At 38.3% G+C, this 19639-nt stretch overlaps 2 protein-coding genes and 1 long non-coding RNA gene across 3 annotated transcripts in view; 2 read left to right on the forward strand and 1 right to left on the reverse strand.

Moving 5' to 3' along the window:
• Nucleotides 1-1315: 1315 nt before the first annotated feature.
• ctr9 (CTR9 homolog, Paf1/RNA polymerase II complex component) lies at nucleotides 1316-12886 on the reverse strand. The gene is made up of 23 exons (XM_041791764.1): nucleotides 12744-12886; nucleotides 11014-11112; nucleotides 10681-10920; nucleotides 10468-10585; nucleotides 10290-10379; nucleotides 8996-9252; nucleotides 8795-8902; nucleotides 8466-8702; nucleotides 8106-8324; nucleotides 7830-8013; nucleotides 7664-7752; nucleotides 7389-7574; nucleotides 4824-4911; nucleotides 4575-4723; nucleotides 4371-4487; nucleotides 4142-4287; nucleotides 3981-4052; nucleotides 3012-3147; nucleotides 2730-2882; nucleotides 2488-2642; nucleotides 2323-2416; nucleotides 2131-2243; nucleotides 1316-2047 (listed from the first exon to the last, which is right to left on the reverse strand). Exons 1-23 carry the CDS (start codon nucleotides 12786-12788, stop codon nucleotides 1651-1653), a joined length of 3492 nt encoding a protein of 1163 aa, XP_041647698.1. The 5' UTR covers nucleotides 12789-12886; the 3' UTR covers nucleotides 1316-1650.
• Nucleotides 12887-12965: 79 nt separating this feature from the next.
• Nucleotides 12966-14879, forward strand: LOC121520500. The gene is made up of 3 exons (XR_005992778.1): nucleotides 12966-13046; nucleotides 14600-14666; nucleotides 14773-14879. It is a non-coding gene; the product is annotated as an uncharacterized LOC121520500 (long non-coding RNA).
• Nucleotides 14880-18305: 3426 nt separating this feature from the next.
• Nucleotides 18306-19639, forward strand: part of mrvi1 (murine retrovirus integration site 1 homolog) — a 41029-nt gene continuing 39695 nt past the window's right edge. The window contains exons 1-4 of the mRNA XM_041787212.1: nucleotides 18306-18325; nucleotides 18406-18462; nucleotides 18551-18610; nucleotides 18925-18980. Coding sequence (XP_041643146.1) covers nucleotides 18430-18462; nucleotides 18551-18610; nucleotides 18925-18980 — 149 coding nt within the window. The 5' untranslated portion in view covers nucleotides 18306-18325; nucleotides 18406-18429. The remainder of the gene's footprint in view (nucleotides 18326-18405; nucleotides 18463-18550; nucleotides 18611-18924; nucleotides 18981-19639) is intronic.

A 19639-nucleotide genomic window follows, 5' to 3' on the forward strand; every position in this document is an offset into this window, starting at 1 on the left:
ATGTTATAAAATGTAATGAAGTACAATACTACTCTCAGAATATACTTAAGTAAATTATTAATTTCAAAATTTACTCAGAAAAGTACAATTAAACAGAAGCTGCTCAATTATAGTTATTTCAGTGAATGTATTGCTTTCTACCACTGTTTATTTCTTGCAAAATATTAATAATTAGATATATTGTTTTGAATTTATCAGACTTAAAGATCATAAATGCACTATTTATCTATTGCACAAATGATCTTGACACACACTGTGGTAAATGTGCTATTACAGCTGCTGTGAAGAGTCTTTAGCTGGCAATGCTAAGGACTGAAATCAGCACTAATGCCTCTTAATGAGCTGAAAAAGCAAACAAAGCCAGTAGCATAAATAGTTGGTATTATTATATAAAGTTTTTAATTTCTGAAAATGTTGCTGTGATGGAGGTTCAGACAAAATTATTTACAGCACTCTGCAGACAGGCTTTTTTATTTTTGTTTGTTTACACTTTGAACCACAAAGACTAAAGGAAATTTCATTGATGTAGATTAAAAATGTTCATTGAATCATTTTTTTACATGTAGAATAATGAGCGATACAAGCAATAAATATGTATTTGATAGTAAAAACTCTGATAAAAGCAAATGTAGTTTTCATCAAGGAGACTAAAATGTGACTAATATGTCCGTTTTAGACTCTTGAATGCTCAAAACTTATTTCTCCACAGTGTTTATAGTCAATATTTTTATCAGCTTATTAATCAAAGTATTACAGGTACCCTAACATAAGTGTTTAACTTTAATATTCATTTTAAAGTATGGCGGATTTAAGTGATTTAAAGAGATAACATTTATAGTGAATAGTATTAAATGTAATCACTTTTTGCTCGAACAAGACTAATGTATTTTTGAATTATCATTGACTAAACTATACTAGACTTCACTCTGGAAAAGTTAAAGTGACTAAATTGTGACAAAAAAGAACATTTTAATCTAAAGGCTAAGATTGAATTCATGATAGCTGACTAAATTAACACCAATTAATAGATAGCAGACTGAAAATCATAGAAAACACTACTTGGACATGTGCAGAGAAAAATAAACAGAGATAAGATGCACCACTTCGTCTACAGCATCTCCAAAAGTCTCTCTAAGCTTTACATTGGTGTAATAAAACCGCACATTTACATAACCATTTACCTTTTCAGCTTACTTATAAAGATATTGAAGAATAGGTAAGGATAAACAAACTGTCACTGATGTCTTGTGCTTTTTTGTAGGCTTGTTTTTTAATTGCCTTGATTGTTCAATGAAAAACATTGTCCAGACAATCATCTTTTTCTTTTTTTATTCAACCTTGTGTTGATGCAGCTTCCCATTTTCAGTATCTTTTCTGATCTGTGATTTTAAAAAAATTAAAGGATGATGCATTGACCTTTTAATTCCACATCAAACTATATCCATTTTTAACTAACCACAGCTTCTGTGAAACATCTCCACTAAGACGTGAGGAAAAGAGCTTTGCACTGTGATGGAGGACCTACACCTCACTGGTCTGAGTCAAACAGATCATACAGAGATTTTTGATTTGAATAGAAAACAATAAAAATGCAGACATAAAGAATCTCTCAGTATTACGTGGGATAAGTCTTTGACACAGATTTCAGATTTAATCGCTGTCGTCGTCATCATTGTTGGAGCCTTCAGGTTCAGAGCCGCTCTGACGGCGTGGGGAGCCCTCGTTGTCGGACCCTGCGTCAGATCCCCGGTCTGATCCTCTATCAGATGCTGCTGCGGGTGATCCAGGCCTGGACTCGTCGTCTGATCCTGATCGGCTCCTTTTGCTTTCGTTGTCTGACTGCTCAGAGTCGGACTGCCGCTGAACCCTCCGCTTTTTCACCGGACGGTCGCTGCCGGAGTCATCATCCTCTGAGCCTGCAGAGCGTCGAGGGCTGCCCGCTTCACTGCCAGACCGGTTCCTTCCACCATCTGAGTCGCTGTCGGATGCAATGCGCTTCCTGTGGCCGCCATCGTCATCAGATCCTGAGCCACTGTCTCTTGGTTGTCTGTGTGGGAGAAGAGACTGTATTAAGCATCTATTAAAGACTCCACACTTTTTATTGTTTAAGCTCTTTGTCCTTGCTCTTACCTGTCTTCAGCGATTTTCAGCCCATCTTCATCTGAAGACGACTCGGAGGAAGAGATGATGGCCTTTGACTTAATCTTTCCTTTGAGAGACGGTGGCAGACGTTCAGGTTGAGGCTGTAAAAAGAAGTTCGATTTAGTGAAACAAGCTCTTTAAATAGGACTTCAACAGTTATGGCAAAGATGTGAAAAGAACCTTTTCAATCTTCTTGCGTTCTTTGGGTTTCCGCTGCTTCTTGGGTCGAGATGCTCCTTCCTCATCATCACTGTCATCTCCTCCTTTAACCAGCCTGAAATACAACATTATCTGTCAGCATCTTACTATGACATGTTCAAATACCAAGATGAACAGCAGACTTACTTCTTCCTCTTCTTGCGAGGCTTCTTCTCTCCCTCCTCACCCCCCTCTTCCTGCTCGCTGTCACTGCCACCCTTCCTCTTCTTCTTCTTCCTCACTGGCAGGTCCTCGTCAGAGTCGTCGTTGACAAATTCATCCACGTCGCCTCCTTTCTTGCGCTAATAAATTAATTAAATGTGTTATAAAGACATCATTCAGAATCGTAAGAGTCTGCTGATAAGTTTGCAGTCAGTTGTGATACTCACACGCCCTCCTCCTCCACCTCCTTTTTTCTTCTCCTTCGGCATGTCCTTTGCTCCCTCTGCGAAGGTAAGCAGGTTCTTGGTCTTCTCCACAAAGAGAGCTCTCTGCTCCAGGAGCTTCTTCTGCTCCTCTATCTCTCTGCTCTTCTTTTCCTCCTGGAGAGGTTAAAGAGTAACATGTCAAGCTTTTCACGCAATAGGTCAGATTTATTTAAAAATGAAAAATGTATTAATCAGTTATTAGCAAAAAGTGTCAAAGCTGATTAATGGCTGCCCTATAAGTACCTGTTCTTTCAACATTTGCTGGCGCAGCAAATCCCTCTCTTGTTCTTGTTTGGCCCGGAGCTCCTTCTCCTCCTCATCCTGCTTTCTGGCCCTCGCCACATGGTACTGAGCCTGACTCAGAAGGTCAGAGCACTGCCTGTAAGCCCACAATGCACACACACACAGTCATTCAACAACCTACACTGAGCGAACACTATTACACTACTTCATTAGAAAATAAGAAACTACTCAAAGGTGGATGAAAATGCTTTATTTTTATGTATGCAATCATTTGAACAATTCAACAGCATGAGCAGTGATGATACATTATCATTTAACCCTGATGTATGCGCAGATAGATCATGGGAAAGATGCTGGTTCTACATTTCAAAGCCTCTAAAGGCACTGTAAAAACTATACCACTATTTTGCATATCCTGCAAGGCTCATTCAAGGTATATACAGAAAATCTATCATTAATTTTAATACTTGTGTGCTGACTGTTAGATAAAATATGACATCACAGAAAAAAATGCCAGGAGTATTTCTTGTAGTAGCACGTAAATTAAGCTTTCTAATGCTGTCTATGAGCATTTTGAAATCAAACTATGAGGAAAAAACATGTCAATGAAAGGTCTGATTTTTTTTTTTGCTTATTTTACTTCCAGTAAAGTAGCAGTCCAAAGTAGTAACAGCTATACAAGGCTGCCTACACAGGTGGATAAAGGGGAGAGGTTTCTGGGGCCCAGCCAAATGAGGGCCACTGTAAAGCTTTGGTAACTATACTTAACCTGAATAATAACTCCTCCTATCAAAGCAACAAAGCCTTTTTCAAAATGTGAACTCTTTTGCTTTACAAATTACCTCTTTATTGGTGAAGTTAACAATCTGGATGGGCATATTGAACTTAACCATTAGGAAAGCATTGCCAGACTTAAGTCTACCCTCAGTGTGTATTTATCTGTGTTGAAAATATTGCATTTAGACTGACCTGGCCTCAGATGCAGCAAGAGCGAGGTCAAACCTCATCTTGTCTCCAGCCTTGCTGAGGTAGCTGAAATACCTATAAGCAGATAAAGGACAATAGCAGGATTAGCCAAAGGATAGTGAGAAAAGCATTGTGAGGAAAAAAAAAACATTTTATCACTCTACCTGTGGGCCAGTTCAAGCTCTTTGACAGCACTCAGCACAGCCTTCAGGTTGCTCTTCTCATCTTTCAGCACCAGAGTAGCCAGTCTCTGCAGCACTAGAGCCACATTGAACATCAGCACTGTGTCACTGGGTGCCACGTGTCGGGCCTTGTTAATAAAACAGAAAAACAAGAAAAGTTATACTTTCTCCACTGCAGCATAGAAAAGTATTTTATTTTGCTTGTTGTTACCTTCAGAAGCATCTGCTTGCACTCTTGGAGCTTCCCGCACTTGAAGAGCGCCCTCGCGAGGTACAGCAGCACCTCAGTGTTCTGATATTTGTAAAATTTCTTCAAGCAGTTCTCATACTGTGGAGCACAACAAAATACTCAACCTTAAAGAGAAAATGCATTAATAAAAAAAATTTGTTATGGAATTACATGTCTAGCCCTCACCATCTGCACAGCGCTGATGTACTGCTTCTGTTCGACATAGATGTGTGCCAGATTCAGCCAGACGTCACTGATGTCTGCTGTGGCCTCCCTCACCTGGGCAAACACATCACGAGCCTCTCTGAAATAACCTTTGTGGGCCAGGACAGCACCTGCAGAAAGACATTGATAAATAAATAAATAATATATACACTTAAAAAGATTGATGGAACAATTTTGAAAAAAAAAAACAACAAAGTAAGTTCAACTGACCAATGCCGTTAGCAGCATAGAGATTCTTGGCGTCATTTCGCAGGACTTGTTTATAAATTGCCAAGGCTCGATCTTGATGCCTCTTTTCCTGTCATGAAATAAAAAACACTGCTTACAGAACAGTGTACATTTGATTATCTGGAAATGTCCCAGTCAAAGCATGATCTACAACTGAAGACTGCTCACAAGTAAAATCCAAACTCTTTTTAGAATAAAGTGTAGCCTTGAATTACAAAATAATGATTAAAGCCTTTGATTAGTAGTATTTTGAAAGACTTGCAGGAACCTTGTTTCTCCATTTTTACCCCTTTTTTTCACGCAACTGGTTTCTCGATGAAACTTTCATTTTCCTTAAAACATTTCAAGCAGAGCAAGGAATTTTAACACAGCCCTTTAAAACATCCTAGTTTTATTTTGGATGCTGAAATTAATTTACTTTGCACACAGAAATGAAAATATTCCACAAAAAACAAAAAACTAGTCATTAGCCCCCCTGGCAGTAATAGTCAATATCATCTCCTTTTTGCTGGATAACAGCCTGCAGTTGCTTGTTGTAGTTTTCAACAACTCTGACACGCCTCCCATTCTCTCATTCACAGCCCATTCTGCTTTAGTGAATCTCTCAAGCTCCTCCAGATGTGATGGTCTTCTGGCATGGACATTCATCTTCAGTTCACCCCACTGACTTTCAATAGGATTCAAGTCAGGGCTTTGTGAAGACCCCTCAATAACGTTCACTTTGGTCTTCTGGAGGTAGTTCTTCACCAGGAGCCATGTATGTTTTGGGGTTGTTGTTGTGTTGGAAGATAAAGTGATGACCCCGACCCAAATTTCTGGAAGAAACGTGTGGTCCAGAAGGCCAGGGGAATAATAGATCAGCCTGGCCACATTCTCTCCTCTGAATTTCTCTAATGCCCTCTGGGTGGCGCTATCATGCACCCCCAAGGAAAACAAACAGATACTCAAACTCATTTATCCCTTCAGCTATCAGGCTGCTAAATGCTGAGAGGTAAACTGAAATTGACTTGTGGCTCATGCTAAATATGAAGTCTCAGGTGTATCTTACTTCTTAATGCATCTTTGACAGTGCATTTATTAATGATCCTGCTGATCGGTTGGCACTGACATGTGAATGTGGTTGTCTATATGCTGCTGTGAATGTTTGGCATTTGTTTGTTTTTGTTCTCCTAATTGTTTAAATTGTTTAAATAAGGCCGGGTAAACTGTAAACTTAATTGCCCTTTGGGGATTAATAAAGTTGTCTGAACTGAACTTAATTCTGCTGCTGACTGCTTCAGGTTTTTCTTTCAAAATCTTCATGCATCCTTCTTTTTTTCATGATTCCCTCCATCTTTGCAAGATTCCCAGTTCCTGAAGCATCTTGTCTCTATGGCCAAAGAGCTCTAGTTTGGTCCCATCTGACCAAAGGACATGCTTCCAGTATGTATGATCTTTCTCCAGGTTGTCTTCAGCATACTTCATTCTGGCTTGAAGGTGTATCTTCTTCAGAAGTGTTTTTCTTGGTCTGCAACCTCTAAGTCATTCCTGTGCAGGGCTCTAGTGATGGTCTTCTTTGAGACTATAGTTCTCAACTTGGCTAAGTCATTCATTAGTATCTTGGCTCTCTCACTACTTTTCTTTCCTAAGTCTTTGAAACATTTCTCGCCTTATCTCTGCTAGGTTTGCTCTGTACTGTGTGGCTCTCTTTGACTTTCTTGATGATAGTTCTCACTCCAGTTCTCAACACTTACAAATACTGTGATAACTTTGTATATACTTCTTCTGCTTCGTGAGCATCAAGAATCCTTTTACTGAAGTATAAAGTGATTAATTTTGTTTCTGCCATGATGCGTCCTCAAGTGACAGCTCAAATCCTTTCTGATGCTTTTACAATGTATAAAAGTTGGAAGATAACTCTTAGTTTTAACTTACTCTACAATCCGTGAGCATTACAAAGTTAAAACACATCATTGCACAACAGTGGTTTGAGCTACTGCTCCACAAAAAGGTCAGTTCTAAAGGAGGGCTAATAATTTTGACCATGGTAAGTTTTGTTTTTTTTGTGAAATAAGTTTGTATCTGTGTGCAAAGAAAAAAAATTAAGCCTCCAAGATAAAACTAGGATGTTTGAAAAAGCTGTGTTAAAAAATCCTTGCACTGTTTCACAGCACAAGGAAATACAGGGGAAAACTGATATTTTCATAGGGGGGCTAATAGCTTTGCCCTCATCTATATATGGTTTATGATATTTTAGATTTAATAATTTTGAAATAAAACAAAAAAAAAAACTTCTTCCACACTTCAAAAATAGTACTTGCAACACAGTGGCACATTTATAAATGAAACAGATAAATAAAACTCCAGACAAGTATAAATATAAAAATAAACAAAAGTAAGAAAAAAGTGAAACGCACCAATCGGGGGAGTAATAATTTGTCTTTTTAAGCCAACCTGTACCACTAGGACGTTTTCCATCAAAAAAGTCTGAATCTGAGTCGATTCATGAACTGCAAGTATTTGTCATTCCTTTCTCTCAGTTTATCAAAAATTCAAATCAGTCTGTACCTTTTCTCTGTCTCTGGTTGGCTGGTGTAGAGTCTGCAGCCACACGTTACCCAGAGCCAGCATGGAGTATGTGTCGTTCTGTGTGGATGGCTGCTTCAAAATACGCTCAAACTTCTTCTGACCCGGACCCCATTCCTGTTTGGCCAAGTGAAGGTTTCCAATCAGGGACCAGGCATCTGGGTGATCCTGCAGGGGAAAAAAAGAGTTTCTGATGGGGTTCGCCGAATTCTGACTGTATCATGACGACTCTAAAATATATATAAAAAAAAAAGAACCTGGTTAATCTGCAGAGCCTCTTTGAACCAGTCTGAAGCTTCATAGAAATTTCCTTTGTCACGAGCCATTGCTCCAAGACGCAAATAACCTGCAGAAAAAATTCAGGAGATCAACTCACAGTAAACAACATTCTTCTTCTTGCTTATTTCAGTGTTTGACGCTTACAGTCAACATAGTTGGGATGCTCTCTCAGGATGTTTTTGTAGAGCTTCTCAGCTTCATGGAATTCGCACATTGCCTCATACAAACGGGCCAGATTGTAGGAGGTGGTGACAGAAATGGCGTTATAGTAATGCTCATCGTGCTCTCCCTCAGCCTTGGCCCGGTCCAGAGATGCAAGGAAATATTTCTATAGAAAAGAAGGCGGGACTAACTAGTAAAATCAAGCTTTCATGGTATGTAATACACTTTAATGATGATATTTAATGTAATTTAAGCTACCTTTGCCTCGCCAAGATTTCCCAGTCTGAAGTGAAGAGCCCCAAGGTTGTTGAGAATCTCAGGGGGAACGTCAGCCTGCACCTTCTCTTGCAGGATGCGAGTCGCTGTGCCGTATGCAGACAATGCACCCTGAATGTCAGTCTGCTCCAGGATCTGAGCCAGCTCAATCCACGCCTCTACATCGTCTGGGTATTGCTCAGTAACCTTCTTCAAATGACCCTATGGACCAAGTGCATCGCTCTATATTATCATTCAGCAAATCTCTCAGCTAATTACAGACATGATTTTGAGCTAAAAGGGGAACGGGATCAGCAAGTATTTGAACTCTCCTGACCAAATGATCTGAATCAGGGCACTTACTTTGGCAATGTCTCTCTTTTCCTGATCATCAGATGTTGCATACAGAGACCCCAGAATTTTCATTGTCTCATAGTTGTTGGGATAAGCCTTTAAAACTTTTTCAAAGCACTGTGCTGCGTTCTCCTTGTCTCTTCGATACACGTACATCTGTCCGAGGCCGAAGAAGGGCAACACAAAGGTAGATGAGGCGAACTGAGTGGCCTGGTAGTAATACTGAAATGCTTGGTCGTAGTCCTCCTGCAAAGTGTACAAGAACAGAGACATTAGTGATGTTACATGATAAAAGAGTGAAAAAAGTGTGCCGCTTCAGGATTAGTTAGGCTTTTTACCTGCACATGAAATGAGCGAGCTAATTGGTAGCAGCTCTCAGCCTGCATGGCCTCCACCTCAGTGTTATGGAAAGCATGGAGGGCCAGATGCTGCACTTTACTGTAATCCTACACAGGAAATAAAAGTAAAAGGGTGCAATAAATAGTTTAATAGCAGTCTTCTTTGTATTTATGTCTATATTTAAGAGACAAACAAACTACCTTTTTGAAGAAGAAGTGGTTGGCGAGATGGTTGAGCACCATGGGATTGCTGGGGTCGATAGTGTAGGCCCGGGACAGGAGCTGCACCCCATTCTTGATGGAATCTGCCTCCTTGTTGTTGAGCTCTAAGACCGCTAAGCCAACGAGAGCCCCCACACACTTTGAATTGAGCTCCAGGGCTCGACCAAAAGCCAGGCGAGCCTTCTCCAGTTTGTTAAGCTTCACAAAACAGTGGCCCATCCCCAACCTCACCTCAGCTGCAGACAACAGTGTGGAAATGAGAGAGAAAATAGATGGTTAGTAACCTGTTTGTGTTTAAATTACAATAACAACAGGAGCTGGACATGGCTTCAAACTGATATACAAGTCAATAACTGGTGTTTTGTTGGTGTAGTCCAGTTTCTATTTTGCAAAAATGCTCCGATTTAGTTTAGTTTTCATTAGTTTAAGTGTCGGTTTTAGTTCTATCGGCAATATGGGGAACTTTTCAGCGCTGAGACTCAAAGGGACTCTTCACTTTTCTCTTTATTTATTAAATTTTTATGTTTGTATACAACTCAAGACCCAAAATTACCATTGTATAAAGTATTTCGGATCAAAATCAGGTAATTTTACACTCTCCAGGCATGGGTGTCCGTGTTAGTCAGTCTGCTGCTGTCAAAGACTAAGGCTAAGGAGATTTTGTCTCTTATTTTATCTTATTTGAGTTAAGCACAGAATTATGTTTCAGTTAGTTTTTGGTTTTTTTGTAAAGCTAAGTTTCTATTTAGTTTCAGTTAACTAAAATGATTTTTTACATTTTAGTTTTAGTACTTTAGTAAGTTTTAGTAAGGAGGAACTATAGTGCTATAAATGCTTTTCTCAGCTTCAACCATGTTTATTTATTAATCCATGAATCTGATATAAAAATTTATCAGCAGCATTTTTGACCATCGGTCTACCATTCATACCATTCATTAAAAAAAATTATAAAATTGCCAGTTGTACTTTAGAGGCAGCTTGTCTTATTAAAGGGTTTGGCGGTTTTCTCTGTTTTCTGATACTTAAAAAAAAATCAAGATTATCAAAAAATATCAATCAACGAATAGATTTTGGAATGGATAAAACATGAAGTGTCTTTTTTGCACCATTTGTCAGTGTAAAACATCAATTTTTAGATGCATAAGAACAATTTTTTAAAACACTAAAATATTGATTTCTTGTATTGATCACATTAAAGTAACATTAATAAATGGTACTAAAGTCACAGTTGTAACTGATAATACATGGTTCAGCTCTAAGAAAGAATGTTTACCTGGACAGCCAGGGTTTGTACGTAGAGCCTTTTTGTAATACGCCAGAGCTCCTCGGTAATCCTTCTTATTGAAGGAGATGCAGGCCTTACCTGTTGAAATGAAATAAAAACAGTTTCATTAATCCAGTTAATCATTCAAACTAGTTAAAATAAGAGTTAGATTTTACATCCATCTTACCAAGTAAAGCAGGGATGTTGTTGGTGGACTGATTGAGGACAAAGTGGAACTGAGCATCAGCCTGGTCCATCTTGTCTCCTTCCAGCAGGCAGAAACAGGCTCTTCCCAACAGATGGTTCTGGGTGAGCGAAGTGCATGAAATGGTTAATCTAACTGAAGCCATTAATGTTGCCAGATTCACCAGTTTTTCTCCTCAGATAGTTTTTATTTTACCTGATCATACATGATGATCTTGTCTGCCATAGTGTAGAGCAGCGTGGCCTGCGTGATGAGCTCTTTCTTGGCATCTTTGTTTTTCTCTTTACGTGCTTGCTGGACGTAGTAAGCTGCCAGTGTGTCCAGACAGGTCATCTGATCCTTCTCATGGTCTCTGTAGTCCAGGTTTCCATCGATACGAGCTGCCTCCAAGAGCTTGACAAAGTCCTCTGTTTTGCCCTGTTTGTAGTACTCCAACTGGAAGACACGTCAGGGCATACATGAAGTTTAGACTCATGGTTGATTAATCGAGACAACGTTACAGGAGCTAATGTAACTCTAAGGACTTACCGCTAAAGCAATCCATATGTGCAGCTGTGTGTGTTCCTGCTTCAGGATACTGATGACCTCATCTCCTTCTGGCAGCTGGTCAAAGTCAAGCTCAATAACCTGCAAGGATCAATTTATTTAAGTACCAATATGCATCAACACATTATAAAACTCATCACCTCATAATCATGTAATGGATGTAGGTCATAGTGATGGGAATTGTGACTTTTTTAAGTGACCCAGGTCATTTGGTTCAACTCAAGAAGAGACAGCTCTTTCAGCTCTTTATTTGGGTACAAGCTTGGATTAGTTTGGCCTGCTATTTCAAGCAATGTCATGACCTATGACTTATATCTGTGATGGTATTTTACTCCAATCAAGCCTACATTTTTTTAAGTGATGAAAACGTCATCTAATTATTTTTCTAAATACAGTATCTCCACTTTTGGTAAAATGAAATCTGCTCCCTTGCTGGGCTGTTTTACACAACTGATATAAACAATAATGTTACACCATCAAGCATGAGTCTTTTACGCATGGTGTGTCTGTGGTTGAGCAGTTCGGAGAAAAAAAACCATCCCCAATAGCCAATCACATAACACAGAGACACATACAAAATATATATACATTTGAAAAATAACTATTATATGAAATGGTTCTCAGCTCTTTGAAACAGCTTGTTCACAAAGGACACATCAACAAGAGGGTCGAATAGTAAAACAATAATAAAATTATAATATTCTAAGTTTTGTATTTTTTAAATGTTGTAATTCTTTGACTATATGTGAGTGTTTTAATATAACTTAACAAGTGCAATAAATCTGGGCAACATAAAGGTAGTAATTTTTTTTTATTTTTAGTTAACACAGGTTTTGTCTTCTAATATTTTGCCCATCAGTAATGCTGACCTAAATATTTGACACAGCTATCCCCATAGCGTGAAAAAAAACAGACATAGCATCTGTAAATATCCTCACAAAGAAAGGCCTGAGATTGAGATCCATTGTTACATACTGGGTATTTTTTATTTCAACTATCTAAAAATAATAAATAAAAATTATTTATTCTTTAATCAGGCTTTGTTGTGATTAAAATATCGTGTTATATCCCTACTTACAACTACTACAATATCAAGATATTTTAAACTTGACAGAATATTATTAGACCACAACAATCACTGGTAATAACAGTTAAAACTCAAGATGTTTGACATTGTTTGATATTTAATTTTGAAATTCAAACAAAAATACCGCAGTAAAGCTAAGCTTAACAGATACTTTGTGGCTTAAACTTCACAATAAAAGATAGGCGTGAAAGTTTAATTCCATCGAGTCTGCATTTCACGAAAAAACACTCCAACTGTTCGATTTAATCTGGACAACTTTCCTGAGAGCGGCAGTGACAGAGATCATCAACAAATAAACATACAAAGGTCAACACAAAATGAAGTAAGCATTCGGTTATAATGAGTTTTATATTCCTCAGCACAGACATGATGCATTAACAGTGCCGATGAAGTTCTAGGCTTGTTTTTGTTTTCACGTCCACATGTGCTGCCCAAATATCACTTATATTTAAAGTACATTTAGGGACTTATTTACAAAAAGCTACTTTACGCTGACGTTAATGTGAAAGCTCCGCTATGCTGTTCAGAACATTAGCTAATGCTAACATGGGTTAGCATTAACGAGTATTTGTTCAGTGGACTTCCGTTAGCTACTAAAACATCCACAATAACTCTATATTATTACCTCATCTGTGTCCCGTAGGGGAATCTCAATAGAGCCCCGAGACATCTTGATGGGGGGGCGTCCACTTGAAGTTAGATTTATAAAAATTACAAAATCTCTTCCCGTTGTCTGATAGCAGCTACTACATGCGTCCGATAGGAAACAAACACAGAAACTGTGTCACTGAAAAATGTGCCCGACCGGATTGAGGAAAACAACTAACGTTCCTCGTTCAGTTGATCCGTTGACTTCGCGATGAAAGCGACAAGGTAAAATTTGCTAGAACAACCAAAAATGCTTCAGTGTACATTTCAGATTTACAAGGTAAGTTGAACACGGTAAAATACTTTAGAATATATGTTTTGAACATTTTACAGAAGTACTCTCGTCTTGTATGGAACGAAGCTCAAGGTAGAGACAAACGTTAGGTTCAGTTGATCCGTTGGGCATTTAAATATATTGAGAATATTTTAATTTTTTGACACCTCGACGGCACTTAAAACTACACGTTACTGAAGTTTAAACAGCTTCGACTTCAGTACTGTATAACCAGTGAACCGGCCTGCCTTCAGAGTTGGCCTAACTCTGGGATGGGCCCTCCAGAGTTGTGATTTATTGATATCAATGCATGAGAAGTAGAACTGGAGCTCACGTCCTGATTAACGGTTACTTCATTATGGAGTCGAAAAGTGCACCATGCTATTTATGTGTTCTGGTGTTCAAATTATTTATTCATGCAACTTTCTAGCCCATCTTCATCACTCCTAATTTTTGATATTTTTTCCACTTGTAACAAGTTTTTGCCTTTTTGACGCATATTAGTCAATCTGCCCATCCGCATTGATAAGATTGGTTATTGTTCAGGTATAATATCAAATATGGTTGCATTTAATTTATCTTTTACAGTGCCTTTATGAAAGTATGCAAGTATTGTTCTGTCCTTTTATGTGTTTTATGGTTTTATTATGTTTTTCTGGCCCTAGAGTCTGTAATAAAGTTTTGTTTGATTGATTATCATGGATTAACTTTGAAGTGGACCATGATTTTACTCAGTTCCATGCCCCCCCCCCCATTTTGCTGGGCCCCAGAAAAGCTTCCCCCTTTATCTGCCCTTATGGGTGGCCTTGTGGCCTTGAATATATATTGAAATCCATGAACTGCACCATTGTCACACTGTCACCTCAGCAGGGGAGCACTTTGGCAGCAGTGAGGTGGGTGGAAAGGATGAGGGAGAAGGGGTGGGAGAGAGGGGGACTTGGGGATGTCAGCTGGTTTTGATGTGAAGCAGTGAAAACAAGCACAAGGACATCTTGATGACTTGTTGTGCCAGCATCACAGTGAATGAAGAGGAAAATCAGAAGAGCAGTAATGAAAATGGAGCTCTGGATTTTTATTTGACAACCTCTTCTCTCGTTACGGGAAACTGACCAAGCATGAGAGCGGTAAAGAATACATTTTAATGACTAGTTTCTCTGTTAAAAGTGCTACCTTTATTTGTCATTATGACAATATTATTCTCCAGTCTGTGTTTGCATCTGCATATAAAGATATCAGGTATGACATTTTGGTGGGCAGTTTTGCTGTCTTCTATCAAAAAAATCATGTCAAATGTTTCCCTGGGGTGACAGTTAACTTCAGAATTTTCTGTCTAAACTGAAGATTTAGAGAAATACACAGTGTAGCTCTGTGATTTGATCCCGCTACACCATTTAAGCATTATCTGTCAAATAAAGTGAAAAGCTCTAAAACTTGAAAATGGTTGGCTTCACGGTATTGTTCTGATAGTGTTCATTTTTATGTATTTCTTTTGATATGTTATAGCTAATTTGATGATTGAGTAAGCCTAAAGATGTATGTGATGCTTGTTTGAATATCAGGTCATGTAGGAGTGGCCGATATTTGAGGATTTAGGAGAAATAAGTGCAATGTCTGACAACAATGATGGTAAGTGAAAAAGTTTTTATCTTAGTATCAATAAAATATGATCTACCTTTTAAGCTTGTTTTAAACGTGCTCCCTGCGTGACTTTATACTCTCATTTTCTCTGTAGTATGGGACTCATCTGGATGTGGGTCAAAGGAGAGGCAGGAGGGCACTAAAGAATCAAGCGGATTCTCTGAACATGATCTTCTCAACATGATGTATGAGACATGTAACACCTCCAGCACAGGTACTAAAGCTGTTGATTTCAACAAGATGAATTAAGATGATCCTATGAATCTTTTTTTGTTGTTCCTGCATCTCTCTTATCTTCAGGTGAGGTGCTGGCCTCTGCCATTGTTCAGTACTTACAGACCATGACGCATCAGAGTCCAGAGCAGGACAGACTGGCCGCCCTACGGCGGCTGCTGGACCCTGATGGTCTTGACCCACATGTGAGCAGGGAGACTTTTCATATCACCATGAGGGAGTGGATCGCACAGTGCAGCGAGGACAGGTGAGATTAAACTACCATCACTCTGGATGTCATGGCTTATTTAGAGGGAAACTTATTTCACTACCTTTATTTAGGAACTTTAGAAACTTGTAACCTTCAATTGAATGTAGATTTTTCTAGTTCAAACCACCCAACATTAAGTTATATTAGCTCCAAATAGACATCATTTAAGTTGATTATATGTAAATACATCATAAAAACAGTAAATGACATTTTTACAGTACTGTGCAGAAGTTTTAGGCATGTTTGGGCCAAAAATTTAAGCTGAAGTAAGGCGTAGATGTGGCGAGTAAGCCCACCTGAGGGCACCATCAGGCAGGGAGGAGGATTGGGACAACCCCAGTTGTGCTCTGGATGTCCTTGCATATTACCAGGGGGCATGAGAAAATCATCTGTGGAAAAAATAACAAAGTCCCCACCTTTAAGGCAGATTAAGGGTTGGATGGTGCGAGTAAACATGCCCTAGCCTAGTGTAACATCCAGGAGGCCCGTGGTGATTGCTATGTGCCACTGGTAATGATGTGGATGTCCCAAGAATCTGAAACCCATAAGTGGTCCCCAGGGGTATTATCAGGGGTGAAAAGGCCTGGACAAAGAGATGCCATTGGGCTTGACCTTGGCTGCTAAGCTGTATACATGTGTCAAGCTTGACTATGCCCACAGATTTTCCCACAGTGGAAAAATATCATGGATTTTGAATGTCAGACAAAAACTAAAGTACATTTTAGTCTAGTTTTAGTCACACTGATGAAGACTAAACTTACTTTTGTCAGTTCTAGTCATCAAATATCTATTTTTTGCTCTTCTTCATCTAGTCCCTCTCATGGAATAAAGGCTGTAAGCACTTTTTCAAGTGCATCTTCCTATAATACCTCTGTGCTTTCACTAAAGTGATATATTTTTCCTTCTTTACTTGATAAAAGACCCCAAACTTCTAAGATTTCTGCTCATCAGCAGTAGCAGAAACATTACTTATGTGTAGTCATGGTAGAGTAGTCTTAAGAAACTGTTCAGTATTAAGAGTAAATGAAATTCCCTTTAAAGCATAATATTTGGTGTTGATCATTCAGCAGTGTATTGGTCTAAAGGTTTTTGCTGTTTTCTGTATGTTGTGAAAATTAATGCCTTGTTCTGTGTTTCAGTGCTGATGTGGATGGCAGTCAAGTATCTTGGCCAGACTCCTCCAGAGTTCTTGTGAACGGTATGTGTTTTCTAGTTTTATCTTAATTTCTGAGTCATGTCTTAATCATACCAGACAGCAACTCATAAAACCTGCTACTCTTTCAGGACTGGATTTCTCAACCTCTGAAACCAAAGCTGCTTCCTCAGAAAGTCTCCAATGCTCCTGGTTAGTTATTTCTCCTCTTTTTAACACAGCATATGTTTACCCCCTTTAATGTCAACTATTTTAACACTTTACCTCTAACTATTTGTTTGACTTCAGTGACGGGAAAGATTTATTAGGCACTGTGGCCGAGCTGAAGCACGCTCACCGTAAACTCAGTGAGCAGAACAGCGGCTTGTTGAGGACGGTGGCTCAGTGTGAAGACGTCAACCTGCAGCTCACACTGGAGATCACTGAGCTGAGAGCAAAGCTGGCAAGGTGAAGGATGACTTACTGTTCTCTCCATTAAACCCTTTCATCCCTCGAACCCCCATATCTGGGGCTAGCTCTCCTCTGAAGAGAACCTTTAAAAGGCAGTCTTAGAGTCCATGAATAGAGTCCTCTCACACACCGTTTGAAGCCCACAGATCGCTGCAAACTAACAAGCACAACATTTTCCACCTAAACAAAACACAACTCACTACCAGTAGAATGAAAAGATGTAAAGAAAAAAATACAGTTCCTCTAAACACAATACTTTGCTGCAAACAAGGCACCCTCAATACTTTTACATTTCATGCCAGTGACATAGGGGATATTTACTCTAAAAGTGTAAAATTTTTTAGGCAGAAAATGAAGAAAAAAAACAAATAACAATAATTCAAACATTCACACAATCATTGGGACCAAAACAAAAGACTGTACACTCCTGGATTTAAGAAAATAATTAAATATACATTTCTTATTTCCTGGCTGTTTTGTCAGTACAGATTGCCACACTGAGACCCCTGATGGTTGGTGTTTATTGAATTAATTATTCATCTATTATTTTTCTGTAGGTGTGCATTAATTGATTTTATTCTATTTCTATATTTTATTCTTGTGTAAATAGTGCTCAGCGGTCAACATCAAGAGCTAGATCCCTGACAGAAGAACTTGAGGAGACCCGTCGGGCATTCAAAGAGGCTCACGAGAGAGCCAGCCGCGCCCAAACCAGCTGCACTAAACTAGTAAATTAGACTCTTAATGCATATCCTCTGATTTTTTTAAGGCAGCTATTAACCTGTTCACCTTTTGTCTTTAGAACAATGAGGTTGAAAGCCTAAAGCTTCACATTGGGAGGCTTGAAGACAAGGTATTGACGTTTTGGTTAATTGATTTAGATTAGGGCTGTCAGCATTAATGCATTAATTGCGATTAATTAAGGTCCATGATTAGTGCATTAATTTCTTTAATTACATTAATCACATGCTTTTTTGTCCCTTTCAGCACACTTTGGTGAGACCACAGCAGCATTTCTGCAGCCCCAGTGATGTAAAATAAGTTCACTACTGTTCCTTAATGTCTCATCTCACTTGAAAAAAATCACAGACAGCTCTGAAGATGAGTCAAAAGTCATCTGCACCTATTTAAAATGTACCTTTTTACTGTTCCCTTATTTACTTTTTTAGTGGTTAAGTTCATGCCATAATTTTTTTTTTTCGATCTGCCAAAAGTTTATTTTATTTCAAAATCAAAGAAGGTGTGTATTCAAATTGGAAGCATGCTTGGTTTAATACAGTACAAGCATTTTAAAATGAAGCAAAAATTGTTTTAAATGCAAAATAGTAGAATTTCAAAATGTGACCAAAGATGAGATTGATCGCAATTAACTACAAAAGTTTTAATGGTTTGACAGCCCTCCTTTAAACAATAAAATTTGTTTTCTTCCAAGAATCAAAGTTGTTCTTTCATATAAAAATAATAATAATTGTGGCCTCACAGAATGAAAAGCTGACCTTTGAGAGAACGTGTTCTGAAGATAGCATCAGTAAATTGAGGAAGGTCAATGCTGAGTTGAGGGTAAGAAACAATCAGAGAAACACATTTGTGATTCTGCCTTTTGGAGTTTGAATAAAGAAATTTACATCATAATGTTTTAGGCTGAGCTTGAAGAAACCCTCGTAATGTTGACGATGAAAGACAGAGAAATCACAAAGGTTGGTCTTCTTTTCATTGAATTAGAAAATGAGCTTCATGATTTTATTTGAACTTTGTCAAATAAATTTTGCATTTGTTCTTTTGTAGAAGGAAATAATCCTGGATAAAATGAAGAATTCCCACGTGGAGAATCATAACATGATTGAGGTTCGTTTGACACCAAGCACAGACAACTCTTAGTATCTGAAAACTGCTTTTTGCTAAATTAGAATGAATCATTTTACATTAGATTTTAGGGACTGAGGAAGCATAAGCCAATAACATTACACTAAGTCATGAAACTAGACACATTTCTACATGATGTGAAAAGAATGAAAGTATTTATAGTGTTAAAACAATAATCAACTTCACAATGATAAAGTAACTCTTTAGAAAGCTGTAGACTTGAACCACGTTAATGTTGTGTTTGTTAAATGATTTTTAAGTTATTGTTTGACAACTGAACTGCTTTGGTGATGCAGGGTCTGCAGTCAGAGCTGAGGAGGTTACAAGAACATTCACATCAGATTCTTTTGAGGTAAACTAATTTAATGCCACCTGTGGCATGCTTTCACTTTCAGCTGAGTTCTACTGCGCTGATGTATGAAATTCTTCTTTCCTATCCACTGTAGTTACAGTGTATCACTTTGTACATGACTAAATCAGAAAATATGAAACATCAAAATTCACGTTACAGTATTCACTTTACTTTTTGAGTTATTTGTGAGGGATTATTTGGTATTCTTTTCCTGGCAGAAATGTTGCTAAGATACATTTAGGTTATTTATGAGTGGCAGATTGAAAAATTAAAGCATATACAAAATATTCGAAGGAGAATAAAGAGGAGAGCTTTCTTGGACCCAGCCAAATTGTGGGCCCATGGAGGTCAGGAAAAATTTGGTCCATGTAAAGTTAATCTGTGATAATGATGCTTAATAGGTAAACTATTACTGCTATTAACAAAGCAACAAAAATGAATTTTATTTATGCTGTAGCACAATATAGACCTTTTTTAAAATGTAAACCCCTTTTCTTAGCTTTTTTTGGTTAAAATGTGGATGGGCACACTGAACTAAACGATTAGAAAAGCAATGTCAGACTTCATAGCTAAGCCATGATGTGCAAAACAGTCAAGATGACAGAATAGAGAACTGAATGATTCTAAAAAGAGACAAAAAATGGCTAAAAAAAGTGGCA

The sequence above is a fragment of the Cheilinus undulatus genome, linkage group 1 (assembly GCF_018320785.1).
Source record: "Cheilinus undulatus linkage group 1, ASM1832078v1, whole genome shotgun sequence".
Classification (NCBI taxonomy): Eukaryota; Metazoa; Chordata; class Actinopteri; order Labriformes; family Labridae; genus Cheilinus; species Cheilinus undulatus.

What these genes read in the sequence shown, in the direction of transcription:
- ctr9 (XM_041791764.1), bottom strand. Translation starts at nt 12,788, where the DNA reads ATGTCTCGGGGCTCTATTGAGATTCCCCTACGGGACACAGATGAG. An exon ending in TACAAACCCTGGCTGTCCAG is followed by an intron (nt 9,253 to 10,289) that starts GTAAACATTCTT and finishes TGTTGTCTGCAG; the next exon opens with CTGAGGTGAGGTTGGGGATG. An exon ending in AGCAAATGTTGAAAGAACAG is followed by an intron (nt 2,883 to 3,011) that starts GTACTTATAGGG and finishes TAACCTCTCCAG; the next exon opens with GAGGAAAAGAAGAGCAGAGA.